At 54.9% G+C, this 13495-nt stretch overlaps 1 protein-coding gene across 1 annotated transcript in view; it reads left to right on the top strand.

Annotated features, from left to right (window-relative positions):
• The window catches only part of STAB1 (stabilin 1), an 85222-nt gene that overhangs the window by 62122 nt on the left and 9605 nt on the right, over positions 1 to 13495 (top strand). The window contains exons 46-67 of the mRNA XM_010561638.1: positions 215 to 334; positions 1903 to 1950; positions 2070 to 2153; positions 3064 to 3210; positions 3377 to 3514; positions 4117 to 4176; positions 4282 to 4458; positions 5015 to 5101; positions 5591 to 5737; positions 5908 to 5973; positions 6555 to 6780; positions 7457 to 7759; positions 8371 to 8502; positions 8937 to 9044; positions 9226 to 9419; positions 10134 to 10278; positions 10762 to 10895; positions 11228 to 11393; positions 11638 to 11744; positions 11955 to 12074; positions 12472 to 12624; positions 12748 to 13234. Of these exons, the coding sequence (XP_010559940.1) occupies positions 215 to 334; positions 1903 to 1950; positions 2070 to 2153; positions 3064 to 3210; positions 3377 to 3514; positions 4117 to 4176; positions 4282 to 4458; positions 5015 to 5101; positions 5591 to 5737; positions 5908 to 5973; positions 6555 to 6780; positions 7457 to 7759; positions 8371 to 8502; positions 8937 to 9044; positions 9226 to 9419; positions 10134 to 10278; positions 10762 to 10895; positions 11228 to 11393; positions 11638 to 11744; positions 11955 to 12074; positions 12472 to 12624; positions 12748 to 13234 (3349 nt within the window). The remainder of the gene's footprint in view (positions 1 to 214; positions 335 to 1902; positions 1951 to 2069; positions 2154 to 3063; positions 3211 to 3376; positions 3515 to 4116; positions 4177 to 4281; positions 4459 to 5014; positions 5102 to 5590; positions 5738 to 5907; positions 5974 to 6554; positions 6781 to 7456; positions 7760 to 8370; positions 8503 to 8936; positions 9045 to 9225; positions 9420 to 10133; positions 10279 to 10761; positions 10896 to 11227; positions 11394 to 11637; positions 11745 to 11954; positions 12075 to 12471; positions 12625 to 12747; positions 13235 to 13495) is intronic.

Raw genomic sequence — 13495 nt, 5'->3', positions numbered from 1 at the left:
ATGGCTTTTGTCATCACTCTGGGTTCTGAAGTAAGGTGCGAAAGTCGTGTTTCATGGGAGGATTTGGTGCTGAAAAGCCCTTGAGGATTTGGGTGAGGTTTATTCTAAGGCACTAGGCAGATGGGCTGGATGTAGTTAACAGCTCCTGCATGCAAGTGGCCATTCAAGCTGTTGGTGACGCCCCTCCATGCAAGCCTTTTGCTTTTCTTGCTAGAACAACGGAGGCTGTAGTCCATTTGGGCTCTGCAAGTACACGGGCCCTGGCACTCGAAACTGCTCCTGCTCTTGGAACAGTATTGGAGATGGCTTCACCTGCCATAGCAAAGTGTATCAGGTGAGAAGCATGCGCAGCATCTTTCTTTTGTGTTCAGGCCCCTGCCCTGCAGCAAACAGCTCCCTCCCCTCCAAGCGTAAGCTGCAGGTGAGCAGATCTGTAGTGTCATATTGACACTTGTGTGGTGTAGGAGTGAAGACAGGTGCTTTGAGGCAAACTATCCGTAAATTGTAGGTGTATTTGGTGTGCCAGCTGTGGGAGACAATCACAGTAAAGTGACTGCTCCAAAGGGAGTCATGATGTTGTCCTGGTTTCAGCTGGGATGTAGTTAACTGTCTTCCTAGTAGCTGGTACAGTGCTATGTTTTGAGTTCAGTATGTGAAGAATGTTGATAACACTGATGTTTTCAGTTGTTGCTCAGTAGTGTTTAGACTACAGTCAAGGATTTTTCAGCTTCTCATGCCCAGCCAGGGCACCTGACCCAAACTGGCCAACAGTGTATTCCATACCATGTGACGTCCCATCTAGTTTAGGAACTGGGAAGTTGGGGGCAGGGTTTTTCGCTGCTCAGGGACTGGCTGGGTGTCGGTCGGCGGGTGGTGAGCAATTGCCCTGCACATCATTTGTACATTTCAATCCTTTTATTACTACTGTTGTCATTTTATTAGTGTTATCATTATCATTATTAGTCTCTTCTTTTCTGTTCTATTAAATCATTCTTATCTCAACCCAGGAGTTTTACTTCTTTTCCTGATTTTCTCCCCCATCCCACTGGATGGGGGGGAGTGAGTGAGCGGCTGCGTGGTGCTTAGTTGCTGGCTGGGGGTAAACCACGACAGATGTGAAAACTGCTGGTCTGTCAGCAACGTTGGCCATATCTCCAGGGTGCTGTTTTCTTAATGTTATAAGCAAATGGGAGTAATTTATTTTTTTTTTCCCCAAGGGAACCCACTTCTCCTAGTCTGTGGGATCAGGGCAGCTGTACCCTGTGGCCATGCCAGGACTTGGGATCCAGTCTGGAGGGCAGCAATCTATCTCTGGCTCTGTTGCCAATACAGCAGCTGTCCTTGGGCAAACTGGTGACCTTTTCTGGTAGTGGCAAATAAAAGCTGTCATCCCCACAGCAGAGCCAGGAGAAAAGAGATGGACTCAGTTCTGTGCTTCTGCTCTTACTGGAAGTTAGTGTGGTAAGGAGAGGGAGTTTGCCCTGCCAAGGCTGTGTCTGCCACTCTGGACAGCATCCCAGAACTGGTAGTGGCAGCACAGGAAGGTTAAAGTGGAGAGATTGTGAAGCACTTGAGGTGTCCCGTGAGCACAGGGGCAGTTAAACCTATGACACAGCTGCTGCAGAAGCAGCCAGCTTTCATCTCTCTGTCTGCTTCATCCTGCAGCATCCTTGATGTAAATGGTCCAGGCAGAAGTCACTGCCTGCTTTGTAACCTCCACACCTTCCATGCCCAACAGTGCTGGGAAGGGAGGGAGGGAAAGATCACTATGGTGTGTCAGGAGAACCAGTGTCTCATTGGGGTGGGAGAATGACCTGGAGTGGAAGCACAGGTCACCATGCTGACTGGTAAGGAACAAGTGGAAGGGACTTTGCTAACACCAGCTGTTTCTCTTTGTTTAAGGAGCTTGGAAGGATCGAAGACGCATCTGTGTTCTTTAAGATGATACTGGTTGGTAACAAACAGCTTGTCTCTGTGTCGTAAATCCCACTTAGGGTTTTCTGCAAAGGGTCTTGCTAACTGGAACTATGTTTTCTGTTTCCCTTCCCACAAATGCTCTTCTACCACAGGCAGAAAACATCAAGGAGCTCAACGGGGCAGGGCCTTTCACTGTCTTCGTCCCACGGGCAGATTTCATAGGCAACACCACAACGGTAAGTGTCCTCCCATCCCAAGCACTGTCAGGTGTTTGGCAAGCTCCAGTTGTGGCAACGTCCCCTCTGGGGCTGTTCTGTCCAGTAAATTGAAGCAAAGGGGCTGCACTGCAAAGGGTTAAAGGCATCCCCCATTCTCCATCAGTGTAAGAGCAGAGGTTTGGAGGTGGACTCACTGCAGAGACAGTCTGGGCAGGGGTGGACATGGCTCCTGTTGTAAGGAGACCCTTACTGGAGACTCTGTCTCACGGTCCTCAGAGGCACTGTGCCAAATCAGTGATGCGTGGTGACTTTCGTTGCCCTTGGCTGTTAGGGGCTGGTAACACCAAGGCTTCAAGGCATCTGTGACAAAGACTTCTTATTCCTTCTCTGTGCCCCAGGCCCTGCCATTCCACTTCCATTAGCCCCTTCCTTCTAGTCCCAACAGTGGGATGTTTGGGGCAAGTGGAGACCTGAGGGAGGAGAGATCCTTATTCATGGCTCTGTGAACCAGGTTCTTAACCAACAGCTTTTTGGTGTCAGCATAATGGACTATCTTAATACCATCACTGACAAGTCCTGTTGTGCAGCTTCACATCGCTAGTCCCAACAGTTTTCTTATGGGCCCCCCATACACCCAATAAAGGAACAATTCCCAGCAACTGCATATCCCAGGTGTCACTTCCTCAAGGCCTGTGTGGTCATTTGTCCTCCATCAAGGGACCTGAATGCTGGTTTTGCCAAACTGGTTGAAATTTTCCAAAGCTCTCAAATGGTTCTGTGCATTTACTGCATTTTGGGGGGACTGGCTTTCCTGCAGGGATGGGTCAGAGGGGGCTTGGGCAATCCAAGTCTCCCTCATTGGGTCTGGGGGCTTCGCCTGCAAGGAGAAGTACCCCAATGTGACCTCATTCTTGTTTTCCGTCTGTAGTTTGAGGAGTGGAGGAGCAGAGGTCTCCTCCGGGACCTGCTTCGCTACCATATGGTGGGTTGCCAGAAACTGCTGTCCAGTGACCTGGAAGCCCAGGAGTCCCTTACGTCTTTATCTGGTCACAAAATAAAGATCACGGCGAAAGAGGTAGTTCTCTGCCACAGTTCCCTTCCCTGTCCCACTTGTCAGGATGTCACTTCTGCTGTCATTTGAAGGCCACTGTGGCTGTGGCAAGTGACTTGCCTAGGCCCGCAGACGGCTCATAGGGCGGTGCCGTGGATGTGAATACCTCATCGCATCCCTTCTCTCTCAGAATAGCATCTATCTCAATGAGGAAGCCAAAGTGGTCGTGAGTGACATCATCGGCGTGAACGGTGTCATTCATTTTATCAACAAGATCCTCATTCCAAGTGACCTGGTGGACCGTAACGTTTCCTTAAAGATCTCACGGGTAAGGCTGAAGCAATGACTGTGCCCTGATAAGCCCTCAGCCCAAGGCCACGCGGGGTGCTCTTCCTCCCTGTTCCTAGCTGTGTAGGGCTTGTCTGAGGGCACAGATTTGGCTTGTGAAGGTGACCGCATTTGTGGCATCGCCATATTTGGGACAGAGGGAGCCTTATCCATCACTAGTGAACAAGAGTACTGGATGTAGGTAGGGGGATCACGTCCCATGCCAACCATCACACTCCTTTCCTAGTGCAAAGTAGATTGCAGCATTAGATTGCCAATGTCTCTCTGCTACTCCTCAAACAAGCACTAGGAGCTTATAGATCCTGTGTTTTACAGAAGATAACATTTTCTGTACAGCACAACAGAGTGCTGAAATTCATCCCAGCTCTTGCCATAGCGGTGTCTACCCAGTATGAATCAGAAAAGTGGCAGCTGCTGAATGCCAGCGCTCGCCAGGCCAAATCCATCGGTGTGATGATGACAGAGAGAAACTTGTGTTTAGCTACTGTAGTTGTTAACTGTCTGGTTTCTCCCCTGCATTGCTGCTCCAAGTCCTGCAGGGGGACCTCTTAGTGACAGTTGTTTGCTTTCTTCCCTCTGCAGCAAAATATCACGCAAGTGGCAGAGGCCTTTGGGTACACCATTTATAGCAAGCTGCTGCAGGTGAGCGACCTGACCCCTGCTGCTCTGTGGGGAGGTGGTGTGTACATGTGCACGTTTACTTTTGGCTTGTGGCTTTTTCTTTGTATCCCGTCTTATCTCGGACAGGACGCAGAGCTGCTGCCGCTGGTTAGTGACCCCCGGCATAGACCCTTCACCATGCTGTGGCCCACAGATGCTGCGTTTAACGCCCTCTCAGAGAAAAGGCAGAAGTGGCTGTACCGCAGAGAGCATCGGGACGTGCTGGCCTCCTACCTCAAAGCACACATGATCAGGGACACAAAGGTAAAAGTGACAACAAACAGGGTTATACCTCCTGAGGCCACATGTGGTGCCACCTCCTGCCTATGGTTACGACAGAGCGACCTTACCAAATATTTTGCTGCTGTAGAACATACAGCATATTGGTTGTCTTGAGAAGACCCAAAGCTGTTTGAGCATTTGAGGCAACTACCGCTTCATCATGAACCTCTGGTGCAGCATGGCTGAGCTGAAACCTTCTGACATCAGCTTCTTGGAGAGGCCACATCACCGCCAGAGTGTCATCACAAGGCTCATAAACAGGCTTTTGTCTATAGGGGTGGTGAACAAGGGAAGAGTCCAGCTGAGCAAAACCAGGGCCTGCTCACACATGCTGGTGTCTCACTAGTGGTTCAGGAATCTGGGACTAACCCAGCATAGTTAACACCATTCCACCCACACCGGCTTCACGTGCTGCCACATCACACTCCCTCACAGTGTGGCTGCTGACCCCTGTCCTCACCAGACAGCATCCCGTTAGAAGTATGAACTGCCGGTTTTGCCTGTCTCTCCCTTCACATATTTCTTTTTCCTCTCTTAGATTGTTGCTGGTAATGTGCCCCAAGTTGAATCCATACGGACCATGCACGGCTCCATTGTCTCATTCAGCTGCAGCAAAACCCACGTGGTGAGTGACAGCAATGCTGGGCTCAACTTTCCACTGAGCAAGTGTCCCTGGGCATAGCCACGGGGCAACTGATGCTCCATGTTTGTCACCAGCAGAAAGTGAACACAGAGTTGGGGTGCTTGCAGGCTGAGACACCCCATTCCCCTGGCTACAGCTGAGCCTGTAGAGAGGCTCCAGACTCTGTGGACAGCGGGGAGGGAAGCGTGGAGGCATGTGGTACCTGCACATGCACTTCACGATGACCAGGTTGCAAAGCCAACCACATGCTGCCATGACCTTTACAGGGCACGTGTTGCATGGATAGAGGCTATTTCTAGATGGCCATGAAAAGTGGCAATCAGGAAAGGTGGTCAAGGGCATGAGCACGGAGATTTTTGAGAGTTTTTGGGGTGGTCGAGAAGTTGTGGCAGCCAAAAAGGGCAATTTTTGGGTGGTGCAGCCAGGATGTAGGGTGTGCCAGGATCACAAGTTGCTTTCTTCCTCTGGTAGGGGGAGCTGCTGGTGGGCAACAGCGATGCCATCATCATCCAGAGGCACATGGAATTCAATGGGGGCATTGCTTATGGCATCAATAGGCTGTTGGAGCCACCGGATCTGGGATCTCGGTGTGATGAGTTCAGCTTTGTTGAGCTGCAGGTGAGCACTTGCTATGAGGCCAGTGAGGATCTGTGCCAGCTGTTGAGCCCCATGCCTGGGAAGAGGGATGTCAGGAGGGCTTGCTGCTTTTCCTCGGCAAAGCTGCGAGCAGCCGAGAGAGGCAGAAGCACATATTGAGTTGTTGTGAGGTTTCTTTCTCCCCTCCACAGGGATCTACAGAGAGCTGCGGACTCTGTGGCTTTGAGCCACCCTGCCCTGCTGGCTCCGTTCAACGGGTAAAGCTCACAGCTTTGTCACCAAGGAGGCCTGTTATGGGGCTGATGACAATACCCACATGCCCCTCGTGTTTTAGCAGCAAAATGAAGGCACACCTGCACGTGACGAGTCCCTTGACACGGTCACATTGTCCATGCCTGGCCCCAAGTCTCGTGGTCCTGTAGGGCAGGAGCTGGTCTGGGCAACATGGGGTCAGGGTCTCCACTGGTCTTTGCTTAGTCAATCCGTATATGGGTGACAGCGGCTGCAGTGGTCCCTGCAGCAGCACTGGGGGCTTCCCTGGGTGATTTATAGCAAAAGAGCTTGGCCTGGCTGCTGAAGATGGACCAGGAGTCAGGTGGTGAGCAGTCTTGGGGGGCAGTGGTTGTACCCCACTCTCACTGCATCGCCCGTTGTCTCTCTCTGCCGGGCTTCTGGCATGTCCCTGAGGTACATCTGTAGCTCCTCTGCCACCAGCCCCATCACAAGTTAGGAAGCCTCTGTTACTTCTCATAAAACTGAATGAGTGGCAGAAGAAAAGTCAAGGTGAGACGTCAGTGACCAATGTGGCAAACTCTGTGTTTTGCCTGTTTCCTCACAGGGGGAAACCAGGCGCTGCTACTATTACGGAAACCACCTGTTGAGAAACACTTTTCTGTTTCACCGCAACTCTCTGTTGCGGCCATCCTGGCCACCCTCCCCGTGGGACCCCTTCAGAAGACACTTCTCTTCCAGGGGGCCTCTGAAACGAGGCTGCAAGAGGAGCTGTGTTTCCACCCAGTGGGTCCCTCAGTGCTGTGCGAACCACTATGGCCGTGACTGTCAGGGTAAGGAGCCGCGCGACCCTTTCCCACCCCGGCCCTTTCTCTTGTGGGAAGACGGCATTAGTGGTTCAGCGCAGACGTCTGGCGTCCATGAACGTGCTTCCCTGGACAAGGGTGGGCAAAACCTCAGGCAGGGAGCTACAGTCTGTAGAGGCTGCAGGGGATGATCCCCTGGGAGTGTGCGTGTATGGTATTGTAACAGGGAATTCTCTTTCCTTGGAGAACCCTTTGTCCCCATGGAGAGCCCTGGGCACAGGGCTGCTGGGGGTGGCTGTCAGACATGGCACTCGCCCCTAGATGTTGCCGATGCTCAACCATTCCCTGGCATCTGCCCTCTGCGCTTTGTGCATGGGCAGCTTTTGTGTTCTTGGATGAGTCTCCTGCCAGGTTAGTGTGGGGCAGGCCAGCACAGCCTCAGCATATTGCAGCAGAGGGTCTTCCCAGGCTGGAAGCTATGCCAAATTTGTCCCTCTTGCCCCTGGTTCCTAAGGCTTATTGTCATGGGATGTCCCCAGCACTCACTCCTCAGACTGCCAAGCAGCCTCTGTGGTCCGAGCACCCCATAAGTGGCAGCTCACGTGGCACCTGGTGTGCTGGCTTTGCATGGGGCAACGGGTGGCTTCCCTCCAGCGCAGGGTCACTTTGTCACTGTAGCCTCACTAAGGTGCCCCATTTGCAGCATGCCCGGGAGGGCTGGAGGCACCGTGCGGTAACCGTGGTACCTGCGACGACAAAATCAGTGGCTCGGGGAGATGCAACTGCAGCCAGGCTTACATTGGGACCAGCTGTGAGCTGTGTGCGCCGGGCAGATACGGGCCAGACTGCCGAGGTAAGGGGGAAGCTGTGGGGTGGCAGCAATGCAGAGGGTTTGTGCAGAGGTGGCTGTGGCACATGGTGCTACTTGGAGAGGAGGTAGGTGCTGGGCAGCCTACGGCACGGGAGTCAGCGCTGCCACGTTCGCACCAGTCCCGACAATACTCGGGTTAGACTTCTGGGGCTGAGGACATCCCTCCCTGGGCTCTTGGCCGGGCAGCCGTTAATCCACCTATAGTTTGAGAAGGCTGGGTGGCATGTGCCAGGAGCTGTGCTGAAGCTGCGGGGTCAAAGACCCCTTCTCGTTTGTCAAGCACAGCTGAGAGCCCCAGTCTAGCAGAAAGTATTAAGGTGTATTTTTGAGCTGGGGTACAAATCCGTAAGTAAGTTGTGATGAACCCTGTACAGAAGGAGCATCCTCTTGGGACATGATCAGCAGGGACCTGTGCCCCTGTGAGGCAAAGGGAAGGAAAAGGGAGTCCCCCATCCTCCCATCCCAAGCTCGGCCTTACAGGGTCTCCAGGAATGTTTTTGATGGCTGTATGTTTGCAGGGACTCAGAGAATCTCTAGAAATGCCCGGGGAGGGGAATGATGGGGGTTTGTGGGTGCAGAGAGGCTTCCCCTCCCCTGTGAAGGGTGCGTGTTGCAGAGCCGGCAGGCCAGGGCTGGCAGGGATGGGTGCGTACTGCCGTGCTTGCCTTCGTGCACTGCCCACACGAGCCGTGTTTCTGCCACGTGGCTGTCCTGTGGCCTTTCACTGCTACCAAGGCGGGTGCCGTGACAGTGGTTTTATCCATTCTTCACAGAGTGTAACTGTACTGAGAATGGCGTGTGCAACGGCGGACTGCATGGCGACGGCTTCTGCTTCTGTGCCGAGGGCTGGGCTGGAGACCGCTGTGAAATCAGACTAGGTGAGGGATGCTGAGCCCCACCACCCACTATTCCCTGGGACCCGGTGCCATATGGCCTCTTTCCCAGTAGCTGCATTGTTGAAGCAGCCAGTCAGAAATATCTCCAAAAAGGAGCTCTCAGCTGCAGGGCTCATCCTGAGATCTGGCCCTTGCTGTTGAATTTCACAAGGGTTGGGGTGGTGAGGAGGAGGAGGAAAGCACCACTTGATCATGAACAAGTCCCTGAGCTCAGAGATGCTCCACGAAGAGCTTGAGGGTGAGGTGAAGGCCTGAGGTGTATCTGATGGAGTAATGGTCCTCTGTATCTGGGCAAGGCATCTGCAGAAAAGCACAGTGGGAGAGAGGGGCGAGCGTGGGGCAGAGGCCGGCCGTGGCAGCCATGCCTGTGTTGCAGCCCTTAGATCATTCCTGACCTGTGTGTGTTCTGGTTTCAGTCATGACGCCCACCTGCTCTCCACCGTGCCACCCCCAGGCCATCTGCCGCTCCAACAACCTCTGTGAATGCAACCTGCACTACGAAGGAGATGGGAGAACGTGCTCAGGTAGTGGGGGAGCCACGAGGGGCTTGGGTGGCGGGCAAAGGGGAAAGCAGACAACATAGCAAGACAACAGGTGACCATCTCCTGATGGCCATGTTGGTGTGACAGCTGGCAGGACAGACGGACAGACCACCAGGACACCTAGCAAGGTGTTTTAGTTAACCTAACGCTTTTACCCCTGCAGTGATCGACATGTGCAGCCAGGACAACGGGGGGTGCGCCAGGCATGCACAGTGCACGCAGGTTGGCGTGAATGTCTCCTGTGCCTGTGTTTCTGGGTACGGAGGTGACGGCTACGTCTGCGACCCCATAGACAGGTGTGTGGACGGCAGGAACGGGGACTGCAGCCAGCACGCCAACTGCATCAGCACTGGGCCGGTAAGTACACCCGCTAGGTCTGGGGAGATCTGCATGCCTGGGAGAACAGTGCAGGTGGATGCTGTGGGATGCTTCAGGCTGCTGGAGGACAGTGACGTGACAGTGTCCCCTGTTACTGCAGTCCCCAGGCCCGGCCCTCCTCTCCAGTCCTCTCAGCTATTGCGCTCATCCTGCAGGTCCTTACTGCCAGGCAGGAGCCATGCCCTTGGTCTGCTGCCATGCCCTCAGTCTGCTGCCTGGCTCTGGTGATGGTCCTGGTGATGTTTATACTAAGGCCATTTTTCCCCATCCCTCTGTCTAAGGGGCATAAGCTGTGTCAGTTGCGGCATTTCTGGACTGTTTTGGGGGGCTCTGGGATGGTCCTTTGAGGACAATGCCGGCCATTTTTGCAGAGGAACCAGAGCTGCTCACTGCAGGCCAGAAGATGGGACCGGGAGCATGACTTAGTCCAAGAATCACAAGCCACATACCTCAAAACTCAGCTGTCTTACAAACAGCATGTGACAAGGATTCAATGTGACATTTTTTGGTTCGCGTGCAGTTGGATGTGGGGTAGGACAGAGGCCATCCAGCCTTTCATAGCTCTGTCATAGTCCTGGCAGGCTGTAGAGGCGTTCTGAAGGCTCATCTCCACCTTCACATGGATACAAGGATCCCCAGTTGGCATCTGTGTGTTTGCACTCAGACAAATGCCATCCTTCCTTTGTGCTGCAGAATGAGCGGCGCTGCGAGTGCAAGCAGGGCTATGTTGGTGACGGGATCCAGTGCCTGGAAGAGGCCGTGCCCCCCACGGACCGGTGCCTGGAAGACAACGGGCAGTGCCATCGGGAGGCCATTTGCACCGACCTGCACTTTCATGGTGAGTGTGCGCAGCCCTGCAGTGCCGGGGATGATGTTCCATGGAGAAGTCACGCTCCCTCATCCTGCACCTTCTGGCTAGGGTACCCCTCGGGAGAGCTGGATGGTGGGACAGCCAAGGGGCCGGGGACTCATGTCTGTAGCTTTGTCTGGTTTTCACATTCCCCTTTTCCCCTACATGTCATACGGGGAGGACGAGCCGTCCTTGTCTGCTCCTGTGTGATGCATAAGATGGCCTCTGGTGGGTTTACACTGCCAGTAAGCACTGACTACCTTGTGGAGGCTGAGAAGCTCAGAGGAAGCCATGCTGCATCCCACCTCCTCCTCACTTGAGCGTTGTCCACATCCCACCCTCCCATGCAGCACAGAGCACCCTCCATTGGCGGTGCTGTCTGTGCTCACGCGGGGGACCCATGCGACTGCCCCAGGGAGGCTGCTCGCTCTCCATCCTGTACTGATGCTCCCTGGCCTTGGTATCTTGCAGATAAGACTATGGGCGTATTTCATCTGCAGTCACCCCGAAAAAAGTACGACTTCACTTACGAGCAAGCTCAGAAGGCCTGTGCTGCAGAAGGTGCTTCCCTGGCCAGTTTACAGCAGCTCTCGGCAGCACAGCAGGTCAGGGCAGGGATGCAGAGCTCCATCGCCTCGTGGGGTGGGGACACGCAGTGCTTCTCCCTGGGGCTGGTCCAGCAGTAGCGAGCCCATGACACGTGGGTGGGTCACCTCTCATTCCCTCGGCCAGGCCCTGTTTGCTCCATCTACATCCATGAAACCAGGAGGGCCAGTGGCTCTTACCAGTCACATTGGGGCGAGAGCTCTGGCAATGCCCAACTCTTTAGGTGTTGGGGGCATGTCGGATAAGGCTGCATGATGGGAGTGTGCATCAGGGTGGAAAACCTGGGCCAAGGATACTATTTTTAATCTAATCATTCATTTTCCTCTGCTAGATGGGATTCCATCTGTGCTTGGTGGGTTGGCTGGACAATGGCACAGCCGGATACCCCACAGCCTACCCCAACCCCAGCTGTGGGGCTAACCGAGTGGGCATCGTGGACTATGGCTCCCGAAGCAACCTGAGTGAGAACTGGGATGCATTCTGCTACCGGGAGAAGGGTAAGTAAGTGGTGCGAGCACATTTCCTGGGGTCGGTCCTGTTGGGCACAAGAGGCGTGTTGGGGCAGCAGGCAGAGAACTGCCCTCGGAGCACGAGGGGTGGGCAGGTGGGCACATCCCCCTCTCCCTATGCCTGTGCCAGGAGGGAACGTGATGAGTGGTATCCAGAAGTCAAGGGAGAGGTGGTCAAGTGTAGCCAGCATAGGCGAGTCAAGTCAAGTCACATCTTGGTGTTCCTTTGCAGATCTGACTTGCACCTGCCGTGATGGGTTCGTGGGAGATGGGTACTGGTGCAGCGGCAAACTCCCTGATGTGCTCGCAGACGACGCTCGCTTCTCCACCTTCTATTCTGTAAGCAATGCTCTCCTGGTTCTCTGGTACACCAGCAGCCAGCAATTAGGCAGAGGGAGGGATTGGCCATAACAGGGAGAAGTGGTGGTTTGGTCTGCATGCGGCGTAGAGAATACAAGCACAGAGGCATTTTCTTTCCAGGGCTGGGGAAGGTAACAGCACTGAGCTGCCGGCAGTGTGCTGATGGGGAAGATCTCCCATCTTTTTCAGATGTTGCTCGATTTTGCCAATGACACAGAAGAAGGACTGGATTTTTTCATCTATTTGTCTGATGACTCCGCTCCCAAAACTCTCTTTGTCCCTCTGAATTCTGGCTTCGCAGACAATGAAGTAAGCAAGCAGGGATGAGTGGCCGCTCGAGGGCGCATGGAACGAACTATCAGAGCCCCAGAGGAGAGCAGGAGCCCGCCAAAGCTGGCATGATGGTGATGTGAAATAGAGTCTGGGGAAGGAGGAGGAATTTAGGTCAGAGGGGACCGCTGGTGGTCTCTAGTCCAGCCCCTCACTCAGAAGAGCCATTTAGGTCAGGTTGCTCTGCGCCTTCTCCAGTTGAGCTTTGACTGTTTCTAAGGATGGCGATCCCCCCTTCTCTGCACAGTAGTTTTGTGCCATGTTGCCCATGAATTGAGCTGTCTTGTGGCCATGGAGAGGGGCTGCACACAGCAGGAGGGAAGGGGTGAGAGCCAGCTCAGCTGCTTCTCACCCCTGCTCCCTGTTGCTTTTTCAGACGCTGACAGGAGAAGAACTGAAGCTCCACGTGTCCTCCAGCAACGTTGTCCTCTTCAGCTTCAACCTCACAACGGGGACCATCATCCCGTCCCAGTCAGGATATGACCTCCATATATCAGACCTCCCAGTGGGCAACAGTACAGAGCACTCAGTAGGTTTAACCTCGGCTGAGGTCAAAAAAAACCCCCGCAAGTTTTCACCACGTCTCTTTTGAGACTGGGAACAACAGCGAGGCTTTCCAGTTGGGTGACATCATCTCTGTCCTGTGCTGTAGGATGCCAAGGGGATCAATGACACGATGATTGTGGAGTGGGACATCATAGCTTTCAACGGCATCATTCACGCCATTGCAGAGCCGCTGAGGATCCCACCGCCCATCGTTCATCTTGGTCAGGTGAGCGTCCGAGGGCACGGATTGGGGAAGAAAGCTGCTGAACCAGCTGGCGCCAGGCCTGGGAGCAGGGACGGAGCGACCGAGTCAGCCCAAGGACCGGCCCCGTCCTCCCTGCTCCCCCGGCACGGCTCGTTTTGGCCGGGCTGCCCACGCTCAGCAGGGTGGCCGTGCGGGAGAGCCCGTCGCTCTGCCGTAACCGGGCCCCTGTTTTTCGACGCAGGTGAACGGCGCGGCGCCTGCGGCGGCCTCCGTGGCCGCAGGGACGCTGTCAGCGCTGTGCTTCGCGCTGGCGCTGGCTGCCGGTGCCGGCGTCGCCTACTACTGCGTGAAGAGGCGGCGGCGGGAGGAGCAGTTCGGGTATTTCCAGGTGAGCGCAGGCGGCAGCGGCCTCTCTGCGGCCGGGGCAGGTGGAGGGAGCCCGGGGGAGCGCGGGTCCGCCCCGCCCACTCGGAGCCAACCCCGCCCCGCGCCCCGCCCCTTCCAGGCGGACCTCTGCGCGGAGGAGGAGGAGGAGGCGGGGCCTCACGCCGCCAGGCCCCGCCCCCAGCGGCCGCTCGTCGCCATCCCCAACCCGCTCTACGGCGGCCACGCCCCTGACTACGAGCCGCTGCAGGTGAGCCCCGCCCCC

The sequence above is a fragment of the Haliaeetus leucocephalus genome, unplaced genomic scaffold (assembly GCF_000737465.1).
Source record: "Haliaeetus leucocephalus isolate CR32 unplaced genomic scaffold, Haliaeetus_leucocephalus-4.0 Scaffold148, whole genome shotgun sequence".
NCBI classification, from domain to species: Eukaryota; Metazoa; Chordata; class Aves; order Accipitriformes; family Accipitridae; genus Haliaeetus; species Haliaeetus leucocephalus.
This window is presented reverse-complemented; position numbering and strand designations above follow the sequence as displayed.